Source organism: Camarhynchus parvulus, chromosome 4A (genome assembly GCF_901933205.1).
Source record: "Camarhynchus parvulus chromosome 4A, STF_HiC, whole genome shotgun sequence".
Classification (NCBI taxonomy): domain Eukaryota; kingdom Metazoa; phylum Chordata; class Aves; order Passeriformes; family Thraupidae; genus Camarhynchus; species Camarhynchus parvulus.
In genome coordinates, this window is record NC_044600.1 from 9,945,447 (window position 1) to 9,971,763 (window position 26,317).

At 38.2% G+C, this 26,317-nt stretch overlaps 1 protein-coding gene across 6 annotated transcripts in view; it reads right to left on the reverse strand.

The window, feature by feature from the left end:
* TENM1 (teneurin transmembrane protein 1) overlaps nt 1–26,317 on the reverse strand; it is a 469,105-nt gene that overhangs the window by 150,202 nt on the left and 292,586 nt on the right. For all 6 annotated transcript variants that reach the window (XM_030967968.1, XM_030967972.1, XM_030967969.1 and 3 more), the window contains one exon: nt 4,501–4,741. In XM_030967968.1, coding sequence (XP_030823828.1) covers nt 4,501–4,741 — 241 coding nt within the window. The remainder of the gene's footprint in view (nt 1–4,500; nt 4,742–26,317) is intronic.

Sequence of the window (26,317 nt, forward strand, 5' to 3'; positions counted from 1 at the left end):
AAGTTATTTCCAGGAAAAAAAATAGAGCTAATCATACCTGTACACCTATAACTATGTAAGACAGAAAAGAAAGATTCCATGTATGTGATGATTCAAATGCACTTCTTGAACTCCAAAACTCTCAAAGTTTTCAAGTGTTTAGAGACATAATCAAACTTTTTGGCTCTGAAATATTGCTGAATTTTAACTAAAAATAATAACTGCCTTGAACCCCAAATACTCCTCTTATTGTTCTACTACTTCAAAGTTTTATATAAATTAATGATAATTGAATCTCAGGTTTATGGTCTGGTACCTCACTGTCCCCTTAGAGCAGCTATTACCATGGTGATAAGATTGCTTAAATTAAGCTGTCTTTTTCCACAAGACTTGGCTCATTGCCAGTGCAGTGAAGGGAGATTTCAGCCCATTCAGCACAGCATTAACCTTACTGCCAACATTGCTAAATGGGCAAGAGAAACTAGGAAGAAATCTGATTTAAAAAAGGAAGGAACAAGCAAATATCTTAAATACTGACAGACAAAACAGGACTAAAAACTGCACTTTGAAACAAAATCAAAATTAGCTAAATTTTGAGATTTAGGCATAAAACTTAAAAATTCTAATGCTTTCGCAATCTATGTCAAAACTTAAAATAAGTGTGAGCAATGGTTTATCCATGACGGATCAGTAACAGACTATAAGGAGGATAAGAAAAATGTCAGGTAAAAATCCCTACTTAACATCTAGATTTTACTTCTTTGGGGATTTCACTGAGGCGGGAAAATAAATAGCAAACAGCAGGAAAAAAATAAACAAAGTAAGAAAGCAAGATACGGAAACAAATACTGAGTTAACTAGAAGGGCATGGAGAAAATGAAAAACATTCCTTTGAGTTATCAGGGTTTAATACTTACTCCATAAAATGTAGTAAGCTGTGTTCAGATGGGGCTGTCAGAGATAATGACAATGTATTACACTGTAAATCACAAGATTTGAAGCATTAGAGCAAAGTATCCATGAAGCCTGATAAAACAATTATTTTAGTGGAAAGGAAGGGAATAGGCAATAGGTTGCAAGTACTTTATTCTGGTGAAGAGGGAAAAAATCAATTTTTGTGAGAGCCCAGTAACATTATCCTAAAAAAAGAGAACCAATGTTTCCTGTGTTTTTATGTGGTGTGAGAGATCCTTGCAGTCATTTTCTGGCAATACATAAAAATTATTTCTTTGTGTGACAATGAAATTACTGCATGTTCATAAGTAATTTTAATAATGGCTATGTTTATTTTTCCCAAACTGTGTGCACACGCATAGATGGAGATTGCATTTGCATCTCTGGGCACATTACAGTGTTTAAGGTTGCAGCACAGCCACCAGTTTGAGCTGCTACACCTCCTACAGGTACAGCTCTTCTCCAATTCCCTCAGCAGCAGGTGTTCCATAACATGTCCTCTGGAGTTCTAAAGCTGTTCTTAATTCTTATTTTCATTTGGGTTGCTTATAATCAGAATAACTGCCAGAGTTAGGGAACTGGCCTTGGCAACAACACACAGACAGACTTTAATTTTAGCTTTTAGTGTGAACTTGAACAAGTAATTTCATCTTTCCAAGTCACTGTCATCATTAAACAGTTGCATTAGTAAGTTAGGTCTTGACAAAACTGCTTTGCAGATTTGTGCGTGTAACACCTCTAGATGAAGCACAAAACAAAATTTCTGATTTGCCCTTTTCCGTAAAAATGCAACTAGGTTTTACTGTACAACATATATGTATATGGACACATACTGTACCACAGTATATGTCTTTACTGCAGCCCTTTGCCATCTAACCTAGGGTTTCAAACCCTAATTATATAAGAGAACATGTTTAATCTGAGTATTGCAAACATTTTCAGAACTAGAGAATTTTCTTTTACATAAATATGACACATTATGAGCAGACTCATAAACCTGCTTCATTTCTGTCTGTCCAGAGTGAATAGGTTTTACAGTCACATGATGAGATTTAGGAAATCTTTTCCTGTCTGAAAATTCTCTAATATTCCATGGCAGTAGAGATAACATCAAACACATGTTCTGTTTATGGATTACCAGGGGATACAGTCAGAAGAAAAGCTGAACATGTGTATTCTGATTTTTGCCTACTTGTTACAGTAGGGTACATTACTGTCTAAGTTTTCTTTTTGATTGCAAATGTTCCAAATTTAACAACAACAAAAAAATCTCCTTAGCTATATCAGGTATGTAGATATTAGCTAATTTGGTATTATTAAAGATCTGGCACAAAACATATCATTGAAATGTTTCTCTTTATTTTGTAGGATTATTTTTAATGGGCAGCTAAACATTAATAGAGAAGGAAAGCAAGGGAATCCAGATCTTAGGCCAAAGCACCAGTTCAATTCTAGCAGAATCATTCCCTGGTAGAGGAAGGATAAACAAGCTGCAAGCCCTTCATTTTCTCTAAGGCTGTGCTGTGCACTGTAGACTTCTGGGAAGTGGTGATCACAAATGTCTCTTATTACAGCATTCCCCTGCTATAGCACTTGTCTGCACACAAACTGCAGATATATCCTGGCAAACACACTCACAGATTTTCCTTATGGATTACCCAGCCTTTCCAGCCAGCTTCGTGAGAGGCTTCTGGAGTGACCAGTGGGGGCGTGAAATCAGCTGAAACAACCACTGAAGGGTCAGAACATGGAAAATTCATAGGCTCTGTGAATGACTAACATGTAGCCCAAAGGATGGTTTCCAGTCTGAATTCCTACTTCACTGCACAGCCCTTTATATAATCACAGATATAGCTACATATCTCTGTATTTGTCCTTTAAGAGAAGCTTCAAATTTGCAAAAAATAGTAAGAAACCAGAAAATTTAAACCAAACTCGAAAGAAAAATAAATTGCAAAGTAATGTCCCCAATGACGTCTGATGGAAATGCCATGAACGGGGATGCGGAGCCTTAAAAAGATCTACTTGACTTTTAATTCAAGAGAACCAAAAGTTAATGGGACAGAACACCCAGAGATCACCTTTCTTGCAGAATGAAGTATAGAGAGATAGATAGATAAGCTTGTTACACCAGAAACAGAGAAATTTATCTTTAAAAAGACTGTAAGCCGAAGCTTCTAGCTCCAGACGGACCAGCTGAACTAAAGTGTTGTTTATGTTCACTTTTGCAAAAAAGTTTCCATCCTCCTTGATTCTTTTTGAGATTTGTCCTTAGACAAATAAGGAAAGTTTTATTTCAGAATGAATTGGCATGTTCTTCAACCCCAAATGAATAGCAGAACTAAAACTTGACACTTCTGATGAGCAGCAGTCAAGTGTTTAAATACATATATTAAGATTAATTTTTGTAATAAAATAAAACCAACCTCGTTATAAAAGAACAAAATCTAGGTTTCAGTGATTAATTGTGCTAACTGGGTCTCAGACATATGTAAAAATCAGACATACGTTAAAAATCCCCCAAACATTTCTGTGCATAATACTTTATATTTTCTGGATCCAATTAGGTGTATGTCAGAAATTTATCTGTTTCATCAGACACAACTTTCACAAACTCTTGCCTTTTATGTGCTTTAGAATGGCAAAACCCAAAGAAAATCATAGTTAAAACCTTCTGGTGCTCTCTTGACAATGAAGAGGAAGAAGACTGAAAATTAAGATCTTGTTTTAAAAATCAAGTCAGCAAACACAGCTATGGTTGAAAGCAATCAAATTAGCTAATACTTATCAAAAACAGGTGAAACAAAAAGCTTATTATAGCCAAAAAGTCAGAGGAGATTGTGCAGAGTTTGGGTACTGAAAAGTAAGTTGCCTGAATACAGAATGTGTTTGCCCTCAATTGTTTTTCAGAGTACATTATTTGTGTAAACTGTGAGTGATCCCTGAATTTGAACCCTCCCTTTCCAGCACCCAGAGGAAAATCTTGCCATGCCCAAAGTCTATCTCGGTATTGTTTCTCCATTGCCAAATGATTATAAAATGATATTTGGCTATATATGCAATGAAGTATTAAATACATATTGAGGAAAAGATAATTTTAGTATTGTTTTTGGTCTTTTCTGATCCACCGAAAAGTTACAGCCTGACTAAATTATCTCAAATGTCCCTTCAAACCCCAACCATTCCTGACTCAGTGTGACTCCAGAAGTGCCAAAGTTCACGGATTAAACCAAACTTCTATTTGCTGGTTACAAAATGGTCCTGGGAGAATGTGGGAGGGCAAGACAAACCTACAAGCACAAATCCTGACCGCACACAACTATAAAATGCCAGTGTAACCTACACATGTTAAAGCAACCGCTATCTTTGAAAACTTTGCCTAAATGTGCTTTTTTGAGTATTTTTGACCTAGATGAATCAAGCAAAAACCACCACACGTGGCTACTTGAGATGGTTTCAGAGTAAAACACATTGACGTGTCCTGAAGGACACCACCAGCTTGTGTCCATGTCAGGCCTCCTCCCCATCTTGTTTCTTTTCCCCCCTGCGCACAGCCGCGGTCCATACCTGGTTTCCAGCGGGATGTTGCTGTTCAAGACCCAGCTGTTATGAAGGTGCACTGAATCCTGTGTGCTGGTGGGGGGCGTGGGGGCAGCGGGGCTGGGCTGGCTGCGGGTGGTCATGGATCTCCTCTGCAGCGAGTCGGCCGAGGGAGGCGGCTTCCTGGTGCACGTGCACGCGTGAGGCGGCGGAGGCGGCGGCGGCAGCGGCCTGAAGGTGAACTGGTTGTGAGGGCTACCAGGCATGTCTGGAACAGCAAGGAAAAGACAACCAAACACACGGAGGGTTATTATTTTACAAAGATTAAGACTGTCTTTAGATGTGGTTTTGCCTTTTGCAGCTGCAGTGCGCCTGGAGCTCGGGGCTTTCTGCTTTAAAAACCCTAACCCTAGGCCTAACCCTAACCCTAGGTAGGTAAATCAGCCTAGGGTTAGGGATGGTTCATCTGAATTAAAAAAGGGAACGGGGAGACTGAAGTCTTAAACTGAAGGAGGGCAGATTTACATGAAGTATTAGGAAATAAATCTTTGTTGTAAGAGTGGTGAGGCACTGGAACAGGTTGCCCAGAGAAGTTTTGGCTGACACACACCTGTAAGAGTTCCAGGCCAAGCCGGACAGGGCTTGGTGCAACCTGGTCTAGTGGAAGGCATCCCTGCTCACAACACGGGGTTAAACTGGTGCCTTCCAACCCAAACCATTCTGTGATCCTGTGGTACATTATTATTGGGAATAAATAATTGTACTTTATCACTTTCTTTACCCTGTTTCCTGTAAATGTTGCTGCAATATTTGAAATAATTAAAATAAAACAGTCTATTGAAACACAAACAATCAGATACAGACACACCCTACAGCAGTGTAATTCAACAGCAGCCAAACAAACAACAAAAAACCCCAAAAAACAACCAAAAAAGAAAAAAAAAAAGAAGGTGGTGTAACATTCACTTAATTTGTCAGGATTTTTTTGGGATGAAGGTGAAGAACATATAAATTAACACTGAATGGCATCACAGATACCAACTGATTTCACAAGGTATAATTCTCATTTAAAACATCTATGAAAGAAATAGACAGCATAAAAATTAGTCTTGCACTTCAATTTGAGAGAGAAAATGACTGAATAAGTCCTACCCCCCTAACAAACATCTTCCCTAAAATAATGTTAACACATTTCTGGAGTCTGTTACTGCATTTGTTAAATGGAGCTGAGAAAAGGTCTCTGAAGCACTAATCATCCAGACATCCAGAGAAAAGGTTTTAAGGCAGATGAGCTGGCAGGAGCTCACAGCCACTGGAGCCGGCTGAGAAAGAGACTGAGCCTGTGGTGGGTACCCAAGGCCCTGTCCCTGTGCTGCCACTGCCCTATGGGGCCCTCAGGCTGGCCCCCCAGTACCCCAAAGGGATGTTGTACCTGCACAGGCTCCTGTCCTGTGCTAACAAATGCTGCCACATGGCTGAGCCATCCTGAGCCACCAAGCTTCAACCCTCCTGCAAAGGACCACAAAGACACAAACATAGTGCAATGGTACTTTCAAGGAACAACAAAACCTTGTTTTCTATACTTCTTCACAGTCTCCAAAGAATCTCACTACAGCCAGATACACAGCTATGGACAACAGCAAACACTTTATAAAGAAGTTAGGGGTAAAAATTGCTGCCAGATTAAGTAATCTGTGAACTTGTTAACCTGAAACTCCTCCAGCTACTTCACCTCAGTGTCTAACGAGGCTTTATCCTATTTCTGTACTCACCCTCACACTCCCTTTTACCTTAGCAGATGTCCAGTTAAATTTGCAGAAATCCGGCTGGAGCAAAGCTCTGATGAACCTGCAAAAACTCCCTGCAAGGAGCTGCTGTCATCCATTTAAAACATTCTTTATATTATGACATGATGTGTCTTCAAGGCAAAAGATGAAAGTGTATTCCCTCCTTTCCTGGAATGGCTTGTGGAAAAAAAAGCACCTTTTTCTCTGTGACAGTCCCAATTTACCCCAGCTGGAGAAACAAGGTTGTTTAGTGCTCCACATAAGCTTTTCAATGCTGTGGTAAGCAAAGCTGCCACAGATTTGGCCCAGGCTTAATCCTTTTAATTTCATTGATCTTTTATCAAGGCAGCATTCTTACAGTTGCACTCAGGTTTATGCTGTAATATTCGTTTGCATACACCAGAAAAGCAGTTCTAAGCATATTAGAAAATTGGAGACCTCAGTAAATTAAATCACCAGAGTCAACAGTCCAGGGCTCCAAAATAATCTGCTAAAGCACTTTCATATAATAATTAATCTAGGTAAATCCTGTATCCCGCTATTTTAGAATTGAAAGCTACCCAGATTTTGCACATATTTGATGTCCAGCATCCTTATGTATTTGATCAATTACACTTCCTTACTTAAGGTATCAACTGTAAATCCACTCTACAGAAAATCTGCAGGATTATTAAACAACCTATAATTTGCATGACAAGCCACTTCAGTGGTTGAACCACTGTCCTGTTAGAAAAATGCTAATTTTTGCCAGGACATACAGTTAGACTCTACAAGGTACATCAAGAGCTGTGCAGTAAATGTCAAGCAGCCAAGGTGACTGCTTCTCTAGGTATTTGGGGAAAAAACTGTATAATCTATATGGCAACACAACTTTTAGTTCCCTTCCCTTTTTATCTATCCTGTCCCTATCCCATCAATGGCACACAATTGTCTGACAGAGTTTAGTTTGTTCCATGCAATAGATTGGTTCTGCTTTTGAACCATAAAGTCTCCCTGGCTCAGAGGGTACCTTAAATCTCCCAGTGCAATTTATCACAATACATCAACACATCAGATTTCCTGGGGGGATTCCTTTTTAATTATCACACTTGTCACCCTTTCATCTAGCTGCTGGCATCACAGAAAATCTCACACTGGAGCCTGATTATTTTGGTGATTTAAAAAGTCTTCATCAGACCCTCATTTCAGTGAAGCACTGCAAACTCATTAGACTGAGAATCAGCCCTAGTTTCCAATTAGTTTTTACAGACTTTCTTATTTGGCAGAGTTGGTTTTATTTTGCTTGAAACTAAGTCTATAGCTCATTATTTTTAGAACACAAAAAATATTGCTTGGGATATAAAGCAGCATTAAATCTCAATATGCACACTTAGGATGCTTCAGGACTCTAAATATAAACAGCAGACTATGTAAAATAACTTACTGCAAAATCATTTAAATACCTAAAAGGGGATATTATGCAAGATAATTTGTCTAAAGCCAACAAACTTCCAAAGTGTAAGAGACTGATATAGGAACTGGCTTACCTAATGCTATCTGTAACAACTGCTGCTTTTATTTTAATGGCTGCTAATAATGTGCATATTTGTTAATTCTTGTACATCAAAACATTTATGTATGATAGGCAAAGACAGACTTGTTTTCATTGTCTTCACTGATGTGATAGAAATTTCCATCCATCTAAAAATGTAGCTATATAACATTATTTCAGCTCAAACTTCACATTTTGAACAATTTGCTTCAAATCAGATTTCCACCTGAGGAGTAACCAAGCCAGAAATTGTTCTCTTGATCTTCATCATTGGCTTTCTCATCTGCATTTAGCTCATTTTTTTTACAGACAAAAGAGACTGTTTAAAAAATTTATAAATTCTTTCCCCTGAGAAGTAATTTTTTAAAAATAGTCCTCTCCTTTCAGCAGAACACATCTAAAACTGCGAAGTTTCCTGAAAAGATCCAGACAACATTCTGGTGATTTCTCTTACTCCAACTTGCACATTCCCCATTCACTTCACAAACTCAAACTTCATTCTACCTGTTGATTTTTAAAATATGTATTTATTTTGAGGGGTTTTGCTTTCATTATTCAATTACAAGAATAACACAGGAAGTGTTAATTTGATTAGCTCTTCTGCTCTGAGGCACTTTGCAAACTTCATGCACTCACACCAAGAGAAACTGCAGAGGAGATGGCAGCTGGAAACAAGAAAATCTTGCCTTGAAATTCTGCTAGCTTGAAGGAGTTCTACTTTCTCTCTTTCCTTTGAAATTTGAAGGAGTTATTTTTATCCCCTGAATATTTCTTCTAACATAAACTCATTTTCCTTAAGAGTCAGGCTAAAATGCCTTTGCAATCATAAACATGTAGCTAAATTGCTTTACAGACTGGCAAAAATGAAACAAACAGCTTAATCAACTAGTTAGTGCATAATTTAAAGTTAGTTTTGAAAATTAGCCAAGCCTTGGCAGAACTATTTTCTTAACAGTTCTGAAATATACTTCACTATACTTTTTGGATCCATATAAAGGACAGGGTAATTGAACTGTTTTATCATTTACTGACAAGGCTACAATAGCCTGTATTGTTATTAGGTGAAGTATATCAGAGAGAGTATACTAAAATGTAATGAACCATAAAAGGTTTGCATCTAACCTGTAGTGCTCTTGAAATATTTTAATTTTTTTCAGTTCCTGAAATTATTATTTCTTCGTATGTTTGGATTTTTTTTTTAAACTTATAAGATGTGTCTCAGTAGAGTGTGAATTAGCTGGCAATCCATTATTTAATGAACGAAACAGCAACATCTGTTCAGGGAGTTTAATTCAGTTTATTTAAAAGTTCTGTGGGTATACTACTGCTCAATTACAAACCACCCCGTGATTATTTTTTAAGCATGCTTAGAAATATAGAATGGTTTGGGCTGGAAGGAACCTTAAAGATCATCTAGTTTCAAGCCCCCTGCTGTGGACAGGGACACCTTCCACTCTCCCAGGGTGCTCCAAGCCCTGTCCAGCCTGGCCTTGGACACTTCCAGGGATCCAGGGGCAGCCACAGCTGCTCTGGGCGCCCTGTGCCAGGGCCTCACCACCCTCACAGGGAAGAATTTCTTCCCAATATCTGATGTAAGTCTGCTCTCTGTCAGTTTAAATCCATTGCTCCTATCACTGCATGCCCTTGTAAAAAGTCCCTCTGATCTCTTATAGCCCCTTTATGGACTGGAAAGCTCTGTAAGCTCTCTGTGTTCTGCACAGGAGCAGTAAGGACTGCTTATGAAGGCAGCACTTCCTCTTCTTAATGTTTTTACTTTAAAAGCTAAACTTGTCCTTGTAAGACCCAAGTAACTATATTTTCTAAACACTCATACTGCACCTCATTCTAGGAAATTTTACAAAAAAATAATTACCCAGTTTTGAACACCAGAGGAAAAAGGAACAATGGGACATCAGCATATCTTTCTTTAAAGCACTCTTATTTTCACAGAAGTGCATGTTTTATACTTCTTTAATTCTGCTTAATAAAGTCTCTCGTAGTACAGCACTAAACTTGCCTAAAGTTCCTAATGGAGTCCATATTCATTTAGGTAGACTAACACGAGCCTGGGATTTTCCCATATTTTAATCTACACTCTTGAATCATTTCTAAGAAACAAATGCTGTCTACTAGAAAATCTTCACAAGTCAAATAGCAGAAGTGGACTTTATTACCTGCATATGATATCAACTATTAATGCCTTAAAACCCTTAGCAACAGTGAGCATAAGGAATTTTCATCATCAAGACTTCTGCAATTGCCATTAATTCTCCATTATCATTGCATATCAGGATTGTAACACTACTGAGCTCCATTTCTGGTAAAACTTCCATTACTGGCACGACAAAAGTGAAAAAATACTAGAGATCTCGGGGTTTTCAAAAATAAAATCTAAGTGTCTTGAAAGGGTCTCTGCAGACAACTATATCTTGACTCCGCTGCAGAAAGATGTGGGAGAATTTTATCAGGCAAAAGAATGAAGGTTAGAACTCATTAGAGAAGGAAAGGCAGTGATTTCTCCCTAGGGAACTACCACATGGCCACCTTTTCCAACTTTCTGGATTCGATGCATTTAATAATATTCTGTCTTTCAGGACTCAAAAAATTCTGGCATCTGTTGTCTTTGTACTGTATACTTGTCGGTTTTACTTTGCACAATTCTTGAAATAAGACTGATATACTTGTTTTTTACGGTGTGCGTGGGGGAATGTTTCTGCTTTTTCTGATGATAGAACTGTTAATATACTCGAGCCAAAAGAAGGGCTTCTGGGCCCAAAGCTAGCTCTTTTTTCTCTGCAGCTGGATCAGCTGGTGCATTGAAAGACATTACCTTTCCTGACAAACTTTGCCTCACTTTAGAGGCACTTATATATGTACAGCATTACAGCTACAACAGCACTACTCCTCCTTAATTAACTCCATCACTCAGTGTTTTAACTTGGGAGTCTGATTGCTGAAGTAGAATAATTTTGGTCATAAACATTCCACTCTAAAATGTCCCTCCTTGTGTTGTAGTTTGTAACCTGAAACGAGTTTCAGGTTATAATGCTGTGTACTGTGGGTAAGATGCAAGGTTTAAATGTTATCATACAGAAGCACCTGACAATATAAACATGCCAATGTGCGTTCATATAAAATTAACATTGCCAGAGGGGAATGAAGAGCAACAGTTCCTGAGGTGCTTTTACTCTACTGAACTGCCTGAATTACAGCTTTGTTCTATGGTACTTCATATAGCTGCTAAGTACTAATGTGCTCTATGTATAATATTTATATGAAAAACATTCCATTTATGTGAAATGCTCACATTTATGTCAATTAATTTGAAAAATTTGCAACGAAACTACTACTCACTCCCTTCCCTCTCCTTCATTGCAGGTGGTACATCTGCCAGATTTTAATACCCATCCAGCTGAGACAGGACTCTTAAATCACCACAGTCTGTGCGAACACAAGACAGGCCCCTTGGAGGCTGTGTCAGAGAGGTCAAGGACAAAATGTGAAGGGGGAAGAAAAGCAGCACTCCAGCTCTGATGGAGTCTGAGGGAACAGCCTAAAACAACCAGCTCAGGCTTCCAGTGGTTTGTTTAGCAGATCAAGCAGCTGCTGGTATAATTAACATCACACAGCATTCAAAGGACAGAGTGAAGATTGACAGCTCCCAGCCAGCTTCAAGGTGGTATTTTCAGGGGAATGTGTAATTCCTGCCATTACTTAAAAGTGGTGGGTTCAGTCAATATCACGAGTTGTAACTTCTATCAGTGGGAACTCACAGGGGATAGTACAATCACTATTCTAAAACTCTGAACAAAGTGGGAGAGATTATAGCTTACAGAGTAAGCCTATCATCTAGGTTTGCAAAAGACAGGCACTTACAAGTAGCCTGGCAGAAAATTTTTGGTGACCTTTGAGGTGAACAGATTTTGATTAAAGAGCAGTTTATGATTGGTAAAATAGGTTGCAAGCAGTCATGGCTGTAAAAATTAATGTTTCTGCAGTTATTGATGGTTTTAGTGGTGAAAAATATTCAAGTTTTGGCCCTTGTGTTATTAAATTCATTAGCTGTGAGGGCTTTCTGAAAGGGATCTATGGGTAATGGAATTAGCAACTATAAATCATATTGAAATACCCTGTGTATTCAGCCCAATAGGTCAGTGGAAATATCATGAATACAGACATATTAAACCACTTTGTCACCACCCTGCCTGCCTCTTACCTGCTTCATCTGTGTTCCTGTTATTTTGCAACATTTTCAGGGAAAAAAGACTGCTTGAGGACATGCCCTTGTTACAGACCCAAATAACATAAAGCCCTGCAGCATCTGAGCTTGCTGCCCTGTCAGGGCTGAGGGGAAAACTCTTCCCCTTTAGTTCTTGCCTCCTCTGGGAGGGGGACAGCAACACCAGTTCACCAAAGTACAGAATCCTCTTCAGCTAAAAGCCCAGCCATCAGAGACATGCCTTTGTTAATTCATATTTTTGCAAACATAGACTATTCTGTGGCTCTACAGAAATATGGTAAGCTCCAAGTCATGGTTAAATCTGCCAGTTACATCAGGACCCAAACTTCAACCCTGATGGGCTCTGAAATTACTGGGGGCAAGATCCCAAGGGTCTTGTAGCTATCTGCACTGAGACAGAGCTGGTGCTTTGTTGGCAGCACTGCAAACTTACTCTACGTTTACTTCAAGTAAACTTCAAGAACTTTCTCACTTCAAGGATGAACCATACTCCAGTTTCTCCCACCTGGCTATATAAATGCTTTTCTCAGGATACTTATCTGCACTGCAGGTTATCCTGTCAAAACCAGACACCCAGATTGTCTCCTGAACATGATTTTGCAGAGCATAATTGGAAATCCTGCATCTATTCTTACAATCAATATCAAGTACAGATGTAGAAGCTTGAGGCTCTTCTGGATCATTTGGGACTTGACTCTACCCACATCTATCTACTTCATTTTTAAGACAAACCTTTTTAGAAAGCTACTAATTAGGGAACATCAACAGAAATATAGACTAGTGCCTATGTTCATAATATTCTGAAGAATATGTTTATAGCTTAAAGAGAAAAATTAATGCCTCTTTTATTCAATAAAACTGCATTCCATATGCTTTATTATGGATTTCATCTTGAAATTAAATTGCTTGATATGAGCATATTTACATATATTTACAGTGACTGTTATAGGGAGTATTAAAAAAAAAAAATCACTTATCTGTGGTTATATAATAACCTGTGGAGGGTAAGAAAAAGCTGTTAAATGCCTCCATAATATGTAAACATATATAGAATGTGGCTCTATATGCACATCAGCCTCATTTTGTCAAAATTTGGGAGTGGACACCAGGGCAGTGCTGGGGCTGTCTAAATGGCTGTGCTCTACAGGAGCAGGGAAGTAAAAGACAGGTTGCTCAAAGTTGGCTCAGGACAAACAGCCCTTCCCCTAAAAAGTTCAACCAGAATTTACTGGGTGGCATCTGATTATAGATCTGAATCCCCTGTACTGGCTCTGCAGAGATGAATTCTGGTATATTCCCCGAGATTTGGTTTTAAAGAGATTCTTCTTTCTCTGTAGACTGTAAAGCATAGCAGAGTTGTTCCTACCATTTCCTGCTTGTCATTTTGGATATCAGAGAGAAATGTTTATACAGAACCAGGCTATCAACCAGGAAAATGAAGGGCTTTTGGTGAAACCAGTAATGCTTTTATCTATCTCCTCATTAATGCCTGCACCTACATTCAAATTTTTTATGGGAATTAGGAATATGATCACCCACCCTTTCCCAGTCAAGAAGAGATTTCCACTTCATTTTAGTGGAATTTAGTTTTAGCCAGAGTTAATAAGTTGACAAGCAGCAAGCACATGTGCTTAGTATTGGTCAAGAAATATTGACAGCATTTAAAAAAATAAAATCCAAGTACATGTGTCCCTTCCTATCATTTCATCAGAGCAGTCTGACCTATAAACCAATTTGCAAATAAAACAAATTATGGTAGGACAGATTTTTCTCAGCAACCTTATTAGCTCCCTGTTGACCAAGGTAGAAAGCTCACAGGAAATCAGAGACTGCTTCCTTCACTTACATTCTACTTTACAAACTTTACTTGAAAAATTTTTAGAGAAAAGTTCTTTAAGACAAATTACAGTTTTAAAACATATATTGTCCTTTTGCAGTTTTGCTTTAGAAGAGAAACAAATTTTTAAATGGACATAAATTTCAAATTATCTTTTAATCAATTTAAAGAGCAAAATATTGTTTTTGGAAAGGGAAACAATTTTTTTAAAAGGAAGAAGAATGGTAACCTTAGCTGTAGGACAGTTAGCCTCAATTTTTTCTCAGTAACCCTTAGAATTACAAGGGACCATTTAAGGAGAGTGCATGTAACTGTCAGATAGCATAATAGAAGGCTATTTGTTGCCCACCAAATGATTTTACATGGTGTCTAAATTACACTATATTTGTTAAAGGATATACCTCAGTGAAGAATTAGCTAATTGACTACTCCTGCCTTTTATCCCTGGAGGAAGTTTACAAGTTCTTGTCCCTCTCAATGCACAAATAAAACAAATACTTCTACAAAAATATCTATACCTGCATTGTTTGCTAACATTTTATTTAAGAATGCTGACACTTCTCCTATAGTCCTGAGCTGGCTGGGGGGAGAGACAATGGAACATGTGTAACTGATGGTAAACAGCACATCCATTACTTTTCAAAGAAAAGCCAAACTTCTGTAGGGAAAGACAAAATAACAACACAGAAACAGGTAATGTAATGCCTGAAAAATGAGTATGAGACAAGGCCACAGCCTTCAAAGCAGTCTCTCTAAAGTACATTTGGGCACTTAGAAGCAAGCATATGCATTTTCTGAAATACCAATGTGCTTCAATCTCTCCACTAAACTGGGGATTATGCCCTAATTCCACAGACCTATTCAACATTTTAAGTGCTCTGTCATGTTTATTGTTAGGAGCCCTGCACTCTCTTAACCATCTGCAGTTCTGAGCAGAGCATCTATCAAGCACCAACAAGGCCAGAACCTGCTGCAGAAGCAGATTCAGCTGGGTAACTCCAGCCTGGAAGGTTCAACAAGCTTCTCCTGCTAATCTGGCTCAACTTGCAAAGGAATCTAGTGCAACTCAAAATGAACAAAGATTACATTATTTTACAGCATCAATAGGCTATAAAAGTTCTTTGTGACCATATCCTCAGTTCACCTCACAAGACATTTCTTTGTGTTTCGCTCAAAGCTTATCTATATACAGTTATTTAAACTCATTGTAAATAAGACACACATTTTTGAATATTACTAGAAATTACATCTATAAAATACTGAATAAAACCTTCAAAACAAATGCATAAAGAAGTATCAAGGGAAAAATACTTTTTCATATGAATCTACCCAACAAAGTATTTTAATGAGCGCAGATCTATTAAGAGAATTCTCAGGATACCGTAATTATTATTCATTTTCTAGAATTGTTTCACCATGAAGCTTTATGCTACTATGGGGACTTTAATGTTTATGTTTTGTGACGGCTGCATTGACTATTAAAAAGCAATTTGGCTGACATTTTAAGTCTTTTGTTGGCAGTTTTAATTGGATTGTTCACCAAGCATCAACTCCCCCGTTAACTGCAAAAATTACAGGCCGACGTCAGTTTATAGTAATGACTGTTTAATGATTTTATGCTTTCAGGATGCCAGCTTCATACGGATGCACGCATGATTAGCTTCATATCAAGACCTGTAATTAAATAATTGATACCTCAACAAAAGAAAACATCAAATGGGAAGACATCCAAGATTTATCAAAACACTCATTCCAAATAAAAAATGATTAATATTTTGAGGTCAGACAGTGCAAGAGTTGGTGCTAAGGCAAAAACTTCTCTCACCCTTTTCTACAGAAGAAATTTACCTTTAACTGATTCAAAGTCTGAGAGTTTGATGCAGTAAATACTTGCACACCATTCTGAAACCTAACTCCAAATTATTCAGAACTCATTTTTAGCTATTTTTGTTTACTTTCCACACCAGGTGAAGCTGCTTTTATAATAATAAGATATAAAAATAATTATACCTTAACTGAAACTTACAGTACTTACAACCAAAGAAAAATAAGCCCACTAACTTCTCAGTAATCCAGGTTCTTGACAGAAAACAGATTATTAGTCTTTGTTCAGCTCTGAATCCTATGCCAAACTCCCACATATTTCAGAAGTTCAAACAGAGAAAAAATGGTTTTTAGAAGAAAACTCTTTGAAAGTGTGAAATATCCATGAAAATAAAGCCAGAACAAAGACTCACAAAGCAGGGCCAGCACTGCACAGGCAGCGAGTGCCTCCTCACAGTGCTCACAGAATTTCACACCTGATGGCCACCCAACACGGCCGGAAACTTCCTGTAGGCAGCTCAGCATTTGAATTTTGGAAAGAACTTGGTATTTCACACATTTTTATACTTCCAAAATCCAGGGGGAAAAATTACTGACCAAAGGCTTTCACTGTCTTAATCACAACAGTGCACATTTGCACTAGAAAATTTGGGATATGGTTCCTCTTTAAACTGAGGCCATATATTTATGGATTCCGATTAATTTTACGCCTCTAAGGTCAAACATCAGACTTTATTGTGTTACACAGTTGGTATTCAGGCAAATTTCAGCAATTTATAGGAACTTCAAAGAACTCAGGTTAATCTGTTTCAGGCTTGACTTTTATGGACTATAGTCACCTAGTAGAAAATATTAACCTACTGGAAAGTCAATAGGGTTTTAAGGCTGCTTCATTTTTATGTACAAAAAGCTGTATGTCTCACAGAATCATTCATTCTCCTTTTATTGCCAGGATGATGGCTTAAAATCAGTTGTGACCAAACACCTGAGCAGAGGGCTTTATTTGAAAGATTTAGGGGTAAATTTAGGGCCCATCTCTTTTTCCAGTTGCAACAGCATGATATGGGATTAACTCCATTGATTTCAATTACGTTATTCTGCCTTGGTTTGCTAGATGTAACCACAGAAGAAAACAGCCCAACTTTGAGAGGGCGTATCTACTTTTAATAGGTTTAGAAACAGAAAACTTGCCACTTCAAAATATCAGCTGTGCAACACTGTACAGTTCTATTCCAGGAACAGGGTTATTGTATTTGTAATTTAGAGAGGAATGAAGCACTGAACCAGGAAAATACAGGTTGGCACAAACATACTTCAATTCGTAAAATAAGAACATCCAGCAGAGGAATGTGAGCGGACCATACATCAGCAGCTGAAAACTCACACTGGCAAAGGCAAGGTACCTCAAATTGATTGCTGAGATCTAAATTAACTCCAAGTCCTCAGAAAATGGCCCTGGGTATGTCTGCAAACAGCTCAATGAAAATTTCTATGTACAGGTTTAGTAAAAGAATGCAGCAGCATGGAAAACAAAGTAAAAAGACAAGTAGTGTTAAATCCTCACATACACATCTTGTAAAATACTTTGTTCTATTCTTGACGTGGTTTTCAGGAAAAAAAATGGTGAAAATAGAAGGGATTTTACAAACAGATGAGTAGATTGCTGATGTTACACTAAACAGATTATGTCACCTAAAGAGAAGGAAAATGCAAATGATAAAGAAACATCATCATGAACTCAGGTATACAACTATTTATAATCACAATAAAACCACAGTATCACTAAATGAAACTCTTAGGATGGAAATTTAAAATGAATAATAAGGAATACTCTGGAGTGGGTTTTGTTTGTTTTAACAACAAATTTAACCTAAAAACTTATTGCTACTAACTGTCATTGAGAGGAGAAGGTTGCAAATATTTTGTGTAGAATTTTATATAGATAATTATTTATCCACATAGAATAAGTCGTATACACACCAATCTCAGTGTACATAAATTTAAACCCTACATATGAAAAACAGGTACATGTGTGTACATATGTAACATACATGTATATATTTTACACATACAGAAAGTCTCCACTGAATTTCCACCCAACTGAAAGAAGTTAGGTTGATATTTCCTCAGTTTATTTACAAAACTAAATTTTTGTAATCTTGATGGATTTCATTTTAGAACATTATTAAAATAGCATGGAGCAAAACTGCACTCACTGACTGCTTCCTGTTCCAGCCAGAGAACCTCATCCAAATTCCAGCCATTGTTGAATTTCTTCCTAGGTGATCAGGTCATCACTAGTTTAGTCAGAATACATTTAGGAAGGAACATGTAACTTACAAGGAGTGTGTAATTTACTCAGCCAACTGGTGAAACAAGTTTAAGGCAATCCCTTCTGATGGCTGGAAAGAAATGAATGGATCTGCCTTGAAGTCATGTACCACCAGGAATACAGAAGTTAAAAGCTAAAGAAAAAACAGTTCATTTACAGATCTCAAGAGTGAGCTGGGTACTGACACTTGAACAGCAATTTGAAACTTAGCATATGACTTACTGTACAGAACAGAATAGCCCCCTTCTAATCCTCATACTGATGTTTAAATTCTAATTTTGATGTCTCCTTGCAGTCTTTTGAAATACATGACTCTTAGCAATAACCTCATACAGATTTTGTGAGCAGTACAAATGGGACTCCTGCTTTTCAAGCTGAATGATGCAATAACCAAGTAACAAAGCAGCCTCTGCCAAACTCAGGCACTGAGGAACAGAATAACCAAGGAAACTAGGATAGAACAACTAGTTCTGTTCATTGCACTGTGCTTTATCCACCTGTCTTCCCTTACTATGGAATATCCAGACTGAATGCAAACAAAGCAATCATATCAGGGAAGTGGAGGAAGTGTCTGGGAAAAATACATGCAACAGTTACCTTTTACCAAAGAGGATGGACAAAATGGATGAAGATCTGTAGGTAATTTCAGCTGATAAAATTTCAAAATGTTCTTTTAAAAGTAATTATTAGAGATGAGTTGCAGCATTCAGCTGAAATGGAACTTTTCAGAATTTCACGTTAAGTAGAAATTAGGAAAGAAAAAAAATCATACACATCAAAAAGGAGAGGGCTGCTCAAACATAGCTTTCCTCCTCCTCCACGTGGTCTTTTAGAATCTTATATTGGAGAAAAAGCAACACACCATATATCTATCAAAATGAAGTATACCCTACTGCAGAAGAAAATCACATGGCTGAAAAATGTTCGAGTAAACGTGTCAGTGAATTGGTTCCAGCTGAAAACAGAAGAACTGAGTATAAAGACATAATCTAAGCCAGATGTATGGCAGTTCACAGCCCAAATTCAGATGAAAATTTTGCCTAACATAGGAGGGAACATCAGATGGCTGCAGAGACACTTCCAGGCTAATTTACAGCCTGCAGTGATCTTGAAAGATCTAATTCTGTCCTGTTGATTAGACAGTAAAAAAGAGGGAAGGGAAGGATCTGTCACCAGCTCAGCTCTGCAGTGCAGGTGCCAGCACCCAGACTCGCTCTGCGAGCTGCAAACACCGGCGCTGGTCCCAAAGAGCCCGTGCAGAGAGAACATCTGCTGAGCTAAAATTCATCTCGTGGGAGTATCTTTGCCATTTGATAGCACAATATGATTATATTGCTACATCAGCTGTATAAAAACACTGCTGCACACACGTGACAGCATAGCTAATGCAAAAATGTTTACTTCATGAGACCAAACTAAATGACAGAAACTGTAGTTGACATTTACGGTATTGATCGAGCTCCAACGTTAATACAAAGTAAATGGTTTGGGAAGTTTATTCATCTACTGATTAGTGATTCATCCCCTTCCAGATGATCCCTGAGGATGACAGCATTGTCTATGTCTGCGTTCATCGTCATTGTGAAGCATTTGCTTCAGTTCACATGCTGTATAGGCAGCACTAAAATTATCGTGGTTTAACTGTACAAAACCAAACATGTCATCCTGCTTTCAGAATGACTATTTCCCTACAGAAACCCCCTTGCAATCCCATAGCAACAGCAAAGACCTCCATGTCTCCTCATAAAAGCCTCCCCACAGGCACTAGTCAAAGACAAAGCTGCTCTATTAGGTTGTATTATTAAGAGAATCATTGAATGGCTGCTATTGAAGCAAATGACGTTGTCCACATTATCACTGAATATGCAAAATCACCTGGAAAATTTCCAGAATACATTTTTTGAGTTATAAGAACATTATGAATCTGAAATGCCACAGATTCCAGCAGGACTGCAAGAAGTTACTATGGGAAGTACACAGAGAGCACAAGCGGTCCTTATGTGTACCAAAAATAGGTGGCAAGCTCCTGTCATTAAAGGCAATGACGCTCCCCACCCAAAAGCAGGAACGGAAAAGCATAAACCAAGTGAGACACTTTTGTACTTTCCTTTCACATAAGCCAGGTGAATGCAAGGGAACTGCCAAGTGCACTCTCTTGATGGACATAGTAACACATCCCTTCTCTCACAGTCTGCTGATGATTCCACTGGTGCAGTGAAGCCCTTTATTTTCTGTCCCAACGTCTTACTGTCAAGCAAAACTGAGCAATGAATGGGGATCCAGTTCAGCTGAGAGCAGTATTTGATTTAATATTCCTATAACACTTTGAACATAAAAATGCACTATAGAAGTGCTAAGTCTTATTAAGCTTGGCAGTAGTGAATGTAGGGTGACAAGTTTCCTGAGACTTGACAGTATGGCTCAGCAGACTCCAATGCATACAGGCACAACCAGGCAGTGCAGAGAACACTTAGGGGTAGAAAGCAGAGGAAACACGACTCCTCATAAATCTAGGAAGCCAACCTTTATAGCTTTCATCTGAGCATGGGAGGCTCAGCTTTGATTATTTATACACAGCGAAGCAGCTTACAAGACATTAGAGAGAGTGAGGAAGGGAGAAGACTAATTGTGTACCAGGTATGAGGGTATCATTTGCAACCCTCTTCCTCACCATTATCTGACTTTCCAGGAGAGTATCTCGACAACTGCCTTTTCTGTGTCTCTTGCTCTGATGAGGAGCTTCCCCTAGAAACAGAGATCTCTTCTTTGGGGAAATGTCACTGGCACTGACACATTTCCTGAAATGTCTGTGTTTCAGCACACGTTCAAAGAAATGAGATTTTACATTTTAAAGCCTTACCATAGAGATACAGGCAACACTTAGTGCAAGGCAGGAGTCAGGGAGGCAGATTTCTCTGTCAGGGACTGCACTCTGAAGTCAGGGAGCTGTTCTGAGGAGGCACAAGGGCTCCTGCACAGCGCTGGGCTGGTGCCTGGGGCAGTGTGTCTGCCCTGACCAACAAGTCACCAGTGCTCTGGTCATTTATTCCTTTACCTGCCAAGCCAAGTAAACAAAACATAGCCTAAATATAGCCAATGGGGGCTTCTTGTTGATTGCAGTAGGAACTAAGGAAAAAACTCTGTGCATAACTTCAGTCCATTTGAATAATTTCCCTTTTTTTTTAATCTACAAGAGAAAGACTGTGGATTCTGAATATATGCACATACCCCTGATGCTATATAAAGAGTCTGATTCTACTCTATAGCCCAATAAAAGACAAGATACCTGGTAATCTGCCTCTTTGTGAAGCAGACAGGAGAGATAAGAAACAGCATGGAAAGCTGAAAGGACAGCACTTCATCCCTTTGTTTGAAAATCTTCAATAGACACCATTAAAAAAAATAAATAAAATGAGTTCTATTCAAATGCAGCAAGAAAGAAAAGGTACCTAGTCCAGGCTGGGCACAGCGACCTGCCCTAGTTTGTCACTTAAACAAAGGCATAAAAGCAAATGATAAATTTCCATTTGGTTACACAATATTTCATTAGGGAGCTAATTAAACAAGCTTTACTCGAACACAGCATATAAACAATTTTATACTGGAAGGGGAGCATTTCTCAGAAGATATTAGCTGATAGTGCTAATATAAATGATTTAATATATTTTTTTCTTTTCTCAACAGTTAGGAACAAAAAGCTTTTTTCCCCATTACCTCATCCCAAGTAGTTTTGCAAATCAAGCCCATGTTCGCATTCATGCTGTCACTGATAATGGATCTTGTGTCAAATAAGAAGAGAGTAAAGGACCTGATAATAAGTGCAATTATAAAACATCAAAAATGGTAGATCAAAGTGGATTTCCTTTATTCCACTGTGTACAGTCACTTCAGAGCTTTTCAATGTTCCTGTCAGGCGGTCCTGACAGGATGTATTAATTTTCTCCATTATCCTAGCAACAAGTATGGCACACTTCAGAAAGCAGCTGACAAATGCAGCTTCTCATTATTACTCTGTCTTACTTTTATCCATTTTGTTTATAAAAACACTTTTAAAATCCCCTTCTCCTGAGAATCTCAGGCATGATGATAGCCATCAAATGGTTGATAACCTTGTGATAAACAAAATTCAGGGACAAAGCCTCAAGCCTTCCAAGTACTGACACTTCAAAAAAGGACTGAAATTTAAAGCCTCCAAAAATTTCAGTTGCACAGAGCTGATGTTAGACGAGCTTGGAAACTTTACCTAAATATTACTTTCTAATTAATTTTGGAAGACTATCAATTCTCTGCATATTTACTAAATTCTGGATAAGAATTTATGGTGTAGATTGCCAATTTAACACACAAATTGCCTCTGGAAAAAAAATTGCTCAGGAGTTAAGCAAACTAGCTCAGCTTCATCCTTCCTGCCTCAGCCCCATGGGTACCATGACTCAACTCCTGGTGTGGCTGCTCAGGTTTATCACTCCAACAATAGTCAGAAGCCTCTGAAATGAGATGTGCATGAGAAGAAAACAGTTCTACAGCATTTTCCCGCAGGAAGAAATTAGGAGAGAGGTTTTGAGCTGGTGGTCTCTTCAATAAACTCTGCTAACGCTTCCCAACATTCAGGCTTGCTCAGGGTGTGTTTGCTTTTGAGCTGATCACAAAATGCTGCAGCTGGTATTGCCAATGTACAAAGGAACACAGACTCCAATACTAAGAAAGCAAAATACAGATCAAGCAAATTGCACAATATAAACAAGTGCACGCAAAATTAAGTCCTGAAGCGATACATTGTCATATAAAATTGCATATCCTTGCTGAAGTGAGTAAACCATGACAATTTTAACTAAGTGAGAAGATAATATTCACACAAAACCCTAAAAACTATAATATCTGACGTGCAGGATTTCATAGGTTAAAATCTACTCTAAGCATGCATGCTAATGTGAAGTGCCATGTTCAAAAGTATACAATGTTATTCTGAATTTAGAGTATACTTGACTAGTATTGACTTTCATGACTAGTTAGAAAAATAAATCTAAATTCATTAATTCAATTGACTATGACATGGCCCTACACAGTTGGAAATAAACTGAGGAATTGCACCATGCTGCCATCACAAAGAGTATCTGTCTTAAATATCAGTATAAAAGCGGATGCAGCAGTTTCATACCCTATCATAAGAATATTATGGCAATGATGCGTACAAGTGATTTACATCTTCATTATTTCGAGGCTGCAAGAATTGCTATTGCAAGTACTTTGCAGAGTCATTTGCTAACATTTAAGCAAGTTATGATTAATGCAATTTGAGTAGAATACATATTGGACAGATAGATTATAGCCCTGCTGACACTGTATGTACAATAATTAGTGCTGTGACAACAGCTAATTATTTATAATTTAAAAGCTTAAGGATTTTATCCATAAATATTGTGGTTGAAGTTAATAGATCGGTTCTTTCCATAGCCAAAACAAGGTGACAGAAATTATGTATTAAATAAATGAACGATTTCTTATCAATATTTAAAACTAATGGAATGCCAATCAATAACATCCCTAGGCATTTAAAGCACTGCTGCAAATTATTACTGCCAAAATTGGTAAATAAAGCACCCACATCTCATCCCACTTGCTGTGCTGTGCAACACAATGAAACTTACTAAAAGACAATTGAAAATATAGAAACTACCTCCTTAAAATTCAAGAGATCTAAGATATCAGTATGAAACACTGCTCCAGCTGTATGAAAGACCATCTGTCTGTGTAAGAACTGGAGTGAAAAAAGAGATTCTCAGATGGAATCCAAATGAATTACTTCATTGATTTCGATATTGCCGCTCTAGAAGAGAATACCCAAACTGTCCAGCCGTAAGTCAGCAGCAGGACCTGACTTACCTGCTAAAGACCAAAGCACTGTTCTGTACAGAATGAACACAAACACCTAAGAATTCAGGTATCACAATGCCAAGGAAACTGTGATGACTTCACTCATGAATGAATGATCACATGGCCTTTTTCAGAGTAGAAGTTCTGACTTTGAAATATTCCAGCAAGTTTGAAACTTTGGGGAAAGAGATTTGAAAGACCTTAAGGTGATGTGGTGGGATGGGGGAAGGAAAAAAGCGTGTTTTGCTGACACATTAAGATAATGCACAACTTGCAGCAATCCCGAATGGGCGATGAAGGACCTGTTCCAATATACATGGCACTTTTCAGTTACCCATGTCCCAGGTATAATTTGTGAGGGGAGAATAGCACTGAAGTGATTGCTGCAAGCATTAGTGCCCACTTTTCCTACCCCTGCAAACTCCATTAATCAATGAGCAACTTTTGATTTGTGCACAAACAATAGCTACTGGCAATAGCAGTGCACAGCAAGAGCAGGCAGCCCAGCACAGGGCTAAGAGGTGGGCCTGAGCTGCTGCCAAACTGCGTGGTCAGATCCAATATTCCAGTGATCAAACCAATGGGGCACCGAACACCATATAGGGATGCAAACAATAATTATGACTGAATTGTACAGAAGTAATGACTAAAGCTCAAAAAAAACAAGGTACAGCTCCAAATTATGACATTTTCTTAAGCCCTTTAATCCATTTCCCTGTGAGTGCCTTGAGGCCCAATGGAAATAATTTCATGCTTTCCCATGACTGAGGAACACTGTTTTCCTTGAAACAAAAGCTGAAATCCTCACATCATCCTGTCAGCACTGCCTCCCAACATGCTCTCAGGGAAGCAGGCAAAGCTGGGGAAAGCTCGGCTGGCAGAACCCTGGGTGTTCTCGTTGTTCTCTGGGATTGGAGCAGCCCACCGATTTTATTTCAGTTCTTCCCATTTTCCAGCAGTACAAAGCATTAATAATTGATGTTTCATTGATTTGATTATTTTCTTTAGAAAGCTGTCCAGTTCCTCCACAGCTCAGAGCTGCAGAATGCTCTCAGAGGCATTCGCATTTATCAGTATTTCTCTGACTCACTCAATATCAGTTTATTAGCCTTAATTTGTACCTTTGTGTTTAACATCAAGGAAGTTGCTTTTTGATTGACTCTGAAGAAACAACCCTTAAAAACAGAAACTAAAACAAAAGCTTTCCCAGCAGAACAATTTTTAAAACTTAATGATACTTGAACAAACTTCTTGGTCTCATTACTTGGGTAGCAACTGCTCAGTGCAGCAAAGAAGCCATTTCTAACAGAAGACTCATATCTCCCCAGCTCCTTTAAGTGCTTTTGGTATCAGATTAAATATTAATACAAAACAAACTGTACTGTTCAACTATTGTTTTGCATTACTATTCTGCGAAGGATCCCAAGATGAAGCAGATATAAGACTGATGTCAATATTAAATGTACTTAGCTTTTCTTTAAAGTCAATGTGTCAATTTACACAAACAGAAAGGTACTCCTCTTCCAGCACTTGGGATTTTCATGAACATCTGCATCTCAGAATCATCATGAGATGAAAGAACTGGTCAGAAATGCACTGAGGTCGAATTACATTAGGAACAGAAGAACCTAAGAAAGCAGCGAGAAAACTGTGCCACCCCATTAGTTCATTAAGAGATCTGACAAGACAGAGGAAGCAGTCTTAATTTTTAGGTACATTGAAAAAGAGAGAAAACAGTTAGTACAAAAGATTCACATTCTAGTTGTCACTACATTCCTGCCACAAACATGTATAAATGCAAATAGCACTACAAATACCTTATTCTGTTTTATTTAGAATTCACCATATTTTGTCTCATAGACAGAGAATGATGAAGAAGCAACGTTTTTTTTGCCAGATACTTAAAATATGCTCTCAACAGCATGCAATTGAAGAGGTAGCAAGATTTCGTGTCACAAGTGGAAAGTGAGACATGACACTCTCAGTCTCAATAATTGTTGGCGAAGGAAGAGTAGGGAAGAGCTCTCTGCCAACAGGAGGAGGTTATCAAAGAACTCAGATCTATGAGGGACTCCCAAATCACTGCAGAAGCTCAGGCTTCTGTGGAAATGTAGTCCAAGTAGAGTACCTGACAGAAATTTTAGGCCCACTAATTAGGGTATAATTAATATTAGCTTGCCTTGAGCTCAAATGGAACCACGCTGAAGTAGCATGTAACCAACACCAGTAACAGCTCCACACCAAATACAAGCATTTTATTAACACATGTGAGCAATACAAGCAGAAAGACAGAAACTATGACTGATGCTCAGGTGTCATAGGAAAACATGGGTACATTAGTAACATTCTGTTACCCAAGTAACAGAATTTACAAGGTAAAGGAGAGTATATGCACTAGGGATTGCAAACTGTCAGGACA